At 34.3% G+C, this 7,608-nt stretch overlaps 1 protein-coding gene and 1 non-coding gene across 3 annotated transcripts; both read right to left on the bottom strand.

The window, feature by feature from the left end:
* Nucleotides 1–560: 560 nt before the first annotated feature.
* Nucleotides 561–634, bottom strand: TRNAT-AGU. The gene has a single exon. It is a non-coding gene; the product is annotated as a tRNA-Thr (tRNA).
* A 5,514-nt stretch (nt 635–6,148) lies between these two features.
* LOC113342330 (vacuolar protein sorting-associated protein 32 homolog 1-like) lies at nt 6,149–7,510 on the bottom strand. Of its 2 annotated transcripts, none has more exons than XM_026586903.1 (4): nt 7,396–7,510; nt 7,185–7,296; nt 6,903–7,098; nt 6,149–6,408 (listed from the first exon to the last, which is right to left on the bottom strand). In XM_026586903.1, the coding sequence occupies exons 1-3, from the start codon at nt 7,485–7,487 to the stop codon at nt 6,907–6,909; spliced, it is 396 nt and encodes a 131-aa protein (XP_026442688.1). In that variant the 5' UTR covers nt 7,488–7,510; the 3' UTR covers nt 6,149–6,408; nt 6,903–6,906. The 2 variants fall into 2 exon arrangements, with proteins under 2 accessions (XP_026442688.1, XP_026442689.1); XM_026586904.1 differs by having other exon boundaries at nt 6,149–6,417.
* Nucleotides 7,511–7,608: the final 98 nt, after the last annotated feature.

A 7,608-nucleotide genomic window follows, 5' to 3' on the forward strand; every position in this document is an offset into this window, starting at 1 on the left:
AAAAAAAAAAAAAAAAAAAAAAAAAAAACGTGACCTATTTCAATTTTGAATACTCTCATAATTAAGCAACGATACAAATACACTACCAACTTCGTATAGTTGATACCAAGTAAACTACTCCTAGTTTCCTAAGTATCCCTGCGCCTACAACCAATTTGTCCAACACATATCTTAAGTTGCTTCAGCCTCTCTGAAAATTTTAAGCACTCAACCCTAGCCTTTCGATCGTCTTCCAAACGGTAAAGGACTAATATGTTTGTTAACCACTCTCATATCTCAGTAAATCAATCAGAGATAATATAGTTGAGCTTGGCAAGGGCTTTTTTGTTTAAAATCAATTAAAATCCTTTATCGGGTTTTAGATCTTCCAATATCTATATTAAACAAGTTAACTGGATCGAGTCAAACAGAACTACCATACTCAGATACTAAAGAATACCACCAAATGATAGCTTGTCAACATAAATATGACTAGTCAATAATAAGTCTATCAAAAGATAAACTAGATCTAGTCGGATCCCAGTCGAGACTTTCATTCAGCATAAAAGATAGTAAAAAAATGCTTTCATTGAGAGTTGAACTGAAGACCTCCCGCTTACTAAACGGGTGCTCTAACCAACTGAGCTATGAAAGCTAGTTGGAAATGATACACATTGTTTATAAACTGAACATTATAGATTTTATGTTATTAGTCTTGGTAACATAAGATGAACCAAGACCATAAGTCTTTATATGACTCAATTTACAATACCAAATCCATGAAACTAATCGAAATGGAAGAGATCACATTTCTCTAGTAAACCTCAAGAAAATATATATATACTAAACTTCTACTTAAAAATCTTTTTAGTTATGCATTAATTGATCACACTATCGTCAACAAGATAAAAATATAAGTACATTTCGAGAGTTATTGAGCATGATTCTTGGGGTTGATATATATATATATATGGTGCTTGAGGCGATTAGAAAAGCTATCGAGAGTTGGGGAGTAATTAGGAACACTCCTGAGGAGAATCGAGAGGTTGTAGGGAGTTGTAGCAGGTGAAGAACGGATGGCTCTGAACCGTCATTCTGAAGAACACAAAGAACATACTGTTCAAGACAGTCGCTCTTTTGTAACAGTTATATTGAGTTTACAACACTTACTTTGTAATAGAGATTTTGTAATGTCTATAAAGCGTTGCAAATTCATAGTTTCATTTATTTTCTCTCTTTTTCTTCTTTGTATACACCAGTTAAGCTATGAAATACCATTTTGAGTGTGTTTTCAACATGAAGAGCTAAAACCCATCACCGGGACAATGGAGGAAGCCAAATTTCATCCTTGTGGTAAATTTAATTAATTTTTATATGACTTTTTCATTAAATTAAATTGATTTATGATTTTTTTTAATTAATTTTTATTTCATTTGATGGTTTATGCTTAGAGTTAGTTCTTTTGATATGACATGCTTAACATTTACAATTAATATTCTAAAAATCTACCTTAGGCAAAGAAGATTCAAAATTCTTATTGAATAAGTTAAAATTGTTTAGAATTGATATTAGAACCACGTGAATATGAAAATTAGTCGAATCCTGAGTCTCAGTATCTCTCAACCTCGTTATTATATTTTCATTATTTTCTAGTTTAGTTTTATAAGATAAGTCTAAAATCCAATCCTTCACAAGTCTTACCGAACCTTTATTACCACTGTAAAAATTACATCAGTTCGCCTTGTGAAATTATACTTGGAAACTCCAACGTGTTTCAGGCATATTTAATAAAGATGATGAAGAACTTCCATCTGTGGTAGGATAAGTCATAAAACATGGTTCTTCTGGAGGCAGCTGGTTAAGAATGAAGGACGTATCACGACCCATATGTCTTAACGTCGGGAAATCAAACACATAGATGTACATGTTGTGAGCAATAAATTACCAGCTTCGAAATCGTCTAGTACCATATGAGATATTGTGCTTCAGCATTATGCACTTGAGCTTTTAATTCAAACCTCTCCCATGGAAATTGTCGCAACCTATCAAAATCTGATGCGGAGACTTGCTTCTGTCTTGGGGGTTAATTGTTATTGAAAAAGTATATTATAACTGGAAAAGTAGTCTTTCTCCCAAATAACAAACACCTATGTTCATTTCCAGGTTGTATAAAACAACTCTTCGGAGTGAATGATCAAGAATAGCTTGTATCTCGGGATTTTCAGATTCAGTAAAATTGGCGTAGTGATGAACAACAACAATTTGGTGGCTCCGTGAAATTTGTTGATACCTTGAACAAAATTGGAAAGCGAGTCTTTGTTACCAGTGTCCTTTTCCCAATTACTCTTATAAAACACATCCATTATTGAAACTCTATGGGTATTGTCTTTGAGAATTGGTTTGCTAATACCACCAATACTGCAAATTAACCGATAATTTAGTATTTTGACCATTTTTGTTTTGTTCATAAAAATATTTAATTTAAAAATCATAATTTAGATATATACCTCTATGAGGCCACAAAAACCAGTGAAGTTGGCTACACATATGGGGGCTGCATCGAGGTTGTTGTACATTTCTGCTAAATTGTGGACCCCCAATCATGATATGATGCACTTTCAAGATCTTGTAACGCTTCGCGCCAACCAATATGAGAAACAGTGGTTAAGTGATGAAAGAACGTTTGACCCAATAATCATACCACAAACACTCTTTCAAGTTCCTCATATTCAGCTACATTTGTTGAGCCTTCCTTGGACCTTAGAAAATCTTCAGCGCTGAACAATGTATTCCACTTCCTTTCAACTCTTTATGATCTTCTCGTACATTTAATACCAAGAATAAGGGAAGAAGCATCTTTCATCAATCATTTGACATCCATTAGTTTTGGCTGAATGATACAGGGCTCCCATATCATTCGGAACTCCACAAATGAAATATAAATCAAGGGCGTAATTCCTGTGACAAGAATGATATCATCTAATTATTTTTTTTGTATTAATCAACAATTGCTTAAAAATAAATTTTAATTTTAGTTAAACAAAATCACCAATTTCAAAGTCCATGAAATGGATTATGTGTGTCGTAAGCCACCACCTTTCTACGAATATTCCCGTAAGCGTGCAATTGCGCTTTCTGTAATTTACATAATAAAACTGACCCAGGGATATTTATCCACTCTTTCTCGGAGGGAGAGGGTAGACCTAAGATAAACAACATTTAAGTCTTTGTATCCACCTCTCATTTTATAATATCTGGACCATTCTGGATGCCCCAACACATGACCTGGAATTAACTATGGAGCAACAACTACACTCGGCGAAGCAAACTTTGGACACGATTTTGAGTATAATTGACATTTGTAGCAGGTGCCGGTATTCTTTCGTTTTATCGATCTCTTTTTCGCTTAAAACTGTTTATGGCAACCCTCATATTGCTTAATTTATATTTATCATCGTAAATAAGAAGTAGAAAATTTTGTTTAAAGAAATTAGGAAGAAGAGAGTGGAGTGGACCGATGTGAGTGAAAATTTGTAAAAAAGTGGAGGTATTTATAGGATTTTGGACTTATAGTCATTGAGAAAAAAGCCGTTGGATTTAATTTTACCCATGACGAATCTTGTCTGCCTCCGAATCTCGGCATGGATCTTGTCCACACGCGCTTCTTCACCACCATCCATTATATTTCCCACGGTAGAAATCCACCAGTTACAGAACCTGAATTTTTGCCTCCGAGCCTGACTTTGCAAAAATAAATAAATTATGTCCAGTTCCATAGGAACTACCCTTTACTGAATTTTTGAAAGCATTTGGCGCGACGAAAACATGATCTTCGTAGAGACTTTTGTAATTTGGATTTATAATCCTAAGGTAAAGTTATTTTTCAAACCGAGTAAATCACAAAAAATGAGCTTAAGCAAAAAAAAAAAAGCTTGTAGTCAACCATGCATAGTAACTTCTCATAACATGGTTGGCATGTAATAAAATTTGGTTGGTATGTACGGATGGATAACTAAGATAATAATCAAATTATAAGATAAAATTGATATTTCCTTTGATTTTTGGAAAAGAGGTATCACTTTTTCAATTTGGCTTTGTTTTAAGCTAAAATAAAAAAAAAAATGATGGTAACTTTAGCCAGCTTTAGCCAACTAGGGATAATAGTTGTTGGATGAGCGTTTTGCTATAAAATACAACTATACAAGCTACTAGGTTTGTTTACAATGTAAAAAATGTAAAATTGGCTTTGGATTCAATCTGAGAACTAGAAGAAGTTAAAGATGATTGGGATTGAGCATCTGAAAAATGGGATTGACCGATTGAGCATTTAAAATGGCCTCCTTTACATAAATGTTGCGGCCCCAATGCCCATAAGACGAACGGGAAGTACATGATAGAATGCTTTTCAGACACATAAAACGTGATGTTCACCTGCTATAGCGGTCCAAAGTGTTTCTACCTCTCTCTGTCTTTATCCTGTGCATGTCATTTTAAGCACATCATGCCAAATTTCATGCAATTATTTTCTCCCCAACGTCACATAAAAAACGGTCATCTTGACCAACTCTCATTTGTACATCTTTTGAATTTTAAAATCCTTGCTACAACAACAACTACCAATCAATCAAATGATTATCCCCATGTGTTGGGTGAGATTCACCATCTCATTCCTGAAACAACAAAACAATCATAACCATCAATCAAAAATGGAATCTGAATTTGATGTTTTGTCAACCGTACACGTGTCAAAAGTTCACAGATGGGGGCCTTGAATGCTTTTTCACTTGAGAGTTGTCAGACAGTCTGTCCTCCAACACTAATTTGATGTTCCATAATTCCTTTCATTTGTCTATTTAAAACCCACAGATTTCTTGTTGATTTCTCAGAGTACCCAAAGCCAAGAAGAAGCAGCAGCAGCATTAGAGAAGAGAATTGTGAGATTTGGGTTTGGGTTTGAGTTTTTTTTCATTTTTTTTAGAAATGGAAATGTTGAAAGCATCATTCACAACAATGGCAATTCTGGGTTTTCTTTTGACTCTTGTTTTCCCTGTTATTACCAATGCTCAAGCCCCTGAACCTGCAATGGCTCCAACAAGTGATGGTATGTTAATACCCCTCCTTGAATCTTCTTTTAATTTTTCATTTTCTGGGGTTTGTTTTTCTTTGCAGATTGTTTCTCAGACATGACTAATTTCCTTTTTTGTTGTTGATTTTTGCAGGAAATGCTATTGATCAAGGAATAGCTTATGTTCTAATGCTGGCTGCTTTGGTGATCACATATTTGATTCATTAGTTAGAATTGGAGATGAGAAAAAAAAATAGATTAGATTATGAGATTTATTCCATTGTAACCTTTTTCTTTATTTTTCTTCCTTTTTTTCTGAGTTGTAAGATAAATTCTTTTTTCTCTTCTTCTTACATTGTAACCTTTTTCTTTTTCTTTCTGGAATCAATCAGATGATATTTCTTTTTCAGTTTTGCCAGTCTCTTTAACTTTTTATTTCCCCACTGTTAGAATTTAAAACTATCAAATTCTGCAAATAATCAACATTCAAGGCATTTTGTTGTTCCAGAAATTCCTATGGGACGATCAAACTCAGATGCAAGCAAAACACTAACACGGGAGATGCAAGCACCAACGTTGGCGACCATTGTTCAAACGCCCCCTTACAACTTTACCAACTTTTCCACTTCCTAACTATTAAAGAAATATTATTATATTTAATGCCTTTTTAAATTTATTATATTATATTCATAACTTTCAACTTTATCATATTTAATTAGAATTTTAATTATATTTTATTAGATGGTGGGTCCCCATTTATCAACTCCGTTCATTTTGATAAGTTTCCATAGTGGAGAAACCTGGTTGTTCATGCGCATGTTTGCATCTCAAATCCTTGAGAAATGGCGATCAAAATTGCTTATAACCCCTGCTTCAGATATTTGCACAGCACAGGCATAAGAGTATACATAATATGAAACCAGGAAAATGGTCGATCTCAGAATCAAACTCTGTCCACCATAGAGCTTCACTGATTTTTCCTAGTCTTGGATTTTGGCAGTATACTAGGAAGTAGGAACCAGTCATTATTACACCATATTTTCAAGACACCAGTAAATTGTGATGCTGGCAAAACAAATAGACAATGCAGTTGCAGTTGAAAAATGGTGGCAAATAAGCTATTATGTACTTTATTATTCAATTGATGATAATGAAATTTATACTTGCAATTAGTAATCACAGAAAAAATTGAGAAGCAAGATGAGAAATTAGATTACATGTTTAAAACGGGAGAGAGTCTGTTCTTTTTTGCTTGGATATCCAACCTATACAAATGTCTTCTTACCAGCAAATTTTGCTGCACACTACGGAAACATAAACCTGGCCAAGCAACGAGAATTCATCAACAGTAAAATGCAATGGATCTGCAAACACTAAGCAAAACAATTGGTTAGGAGGTGTAATTACAAATAAAGGGCATTACTGAAAGCAATCAAAGCAAAATCCAGGAGTTCCTTTAATAATTTAATAATTAGAACTTGTTCAATCCTAGTTAGGATAATCAAACCTAACTTCTCGAAATATATTCTTCCATACACCTAAATTATTGATTATCAGTTGCCATGACTTGTTCCTGCTGTCAGTATAAAAAGGTGTCCTTATTCTTAATCTTTTGGTATCAAACTACCATAGCACCAGAGTTTATATTGAGATAAAGGTGTGGTGAAGGCCACAGCAGAGATGGGGTCTAAAGGGAAAAGTTGTGATAACAATGAGAAACCAGTTTATTTTATTAATCATAACGTTCATAAAAAATATCGAGTAACAATTAGCACCAACCCAATTCACTGGGACGCCAACGAACAATTTTTATTTTCTTTTTTCATAAACTGCAAAAGAAACAGTAAGAGACCACTACCTGTTTAAATTGTCATCTCTTTCTCTAATGCAACCAACTCGTCTTCTTCATTGGAGTTCTTGATAAGAGGACGGTGATTTGGTTGATTTACTTGTGGGACATGGACTGGAGGTACAGGGTAAGTTGTTTCTGTATCAAGAATTTGTTCCTCCAACTCTAATTCTTCTAGTTCCTCGAGTTCAGCCTCCAATTCATCCTGCAAATAAGATGTTTCGACTCTTAAAGCTGTAAATAGGTACTGGGAAAATTGAAGATGCTATAATGAGTGGCGATATCACATACTTCATCAAAGTCAAAGCCGCCAATGGGATTTGCCAGTGCGTTTTGAATTTCTTTCATGGTTTCTGTTTGCTCATTGATCTCATCCATTGTCTTGTCGACATCGCCAATGTTACTGTAAACAAGATGACATTCCGCTTTAATTTTTATGAGGATTTAAACTTTAATTACCCAGGACAAAGTGGAAGAGAAAGACAACTATGCTGCCACTTACGTTGCTTTCTGCATAGCTTTCATAGCAGCTGCTCCAGTCCTCAATGCATCAACAGTGTCTGTTGTAGCTTTTGCACCTTCAATCAGTATCATCTGGAATCCAACCCTAAGTTAATAATGTTGAGAATTTGAAACCAATTTGGAGGATCATCAAGATTATTTTGAAGCAAATTTTGGACAATTAAGAGACTTCGTATTGCATGTTCACCTGATC

The sequence above is a fragment of the Papaver somniferum genome, unplaced genomic scaffold, assembly GCF_003573695.1.
Source record: "Papaver somniferum cultivar HN1 unplaced genomic scaffold, ASM357369v1 unplaced-scaffold_357, whole genome shotgun sequence".
Classification (NCBI taxonomy): domain Eukaryota; kingdom Viridiplantae; phylum Streptophyta; class Magnoliopsida; order Ranunculales; family Papaveraceae; genus Papaver; species Papaver somniferum.

What these genes read in the sequence shown, in the direction of transcription:
- LOC113342330 (XM_026586903.1), bottom strand. Translation starts at nt 7,487, where the DNA reads ATGATACTGATTGAAGGTGCAAAAGCTACAACAGACACTGTTGATGCA. An exon ending in AAAGCTATGCAGAAAGCAAC is followed by an intron (nt 7,297 to 7,395) that starts GTAAGTGGCAGC and finishes TCTTGTTTACAG; the next exon opens with TAACATTGGCGATGTCGACA. An exon ending in GCGGCTTTGACTTTGATGAA is followed by an intron (nt 7,099 to 7,184) that starts GTATGTGATATC and finishes TCTTATTTGCAG; the next exon opens with GATGAATTGGAGGCTGAACT.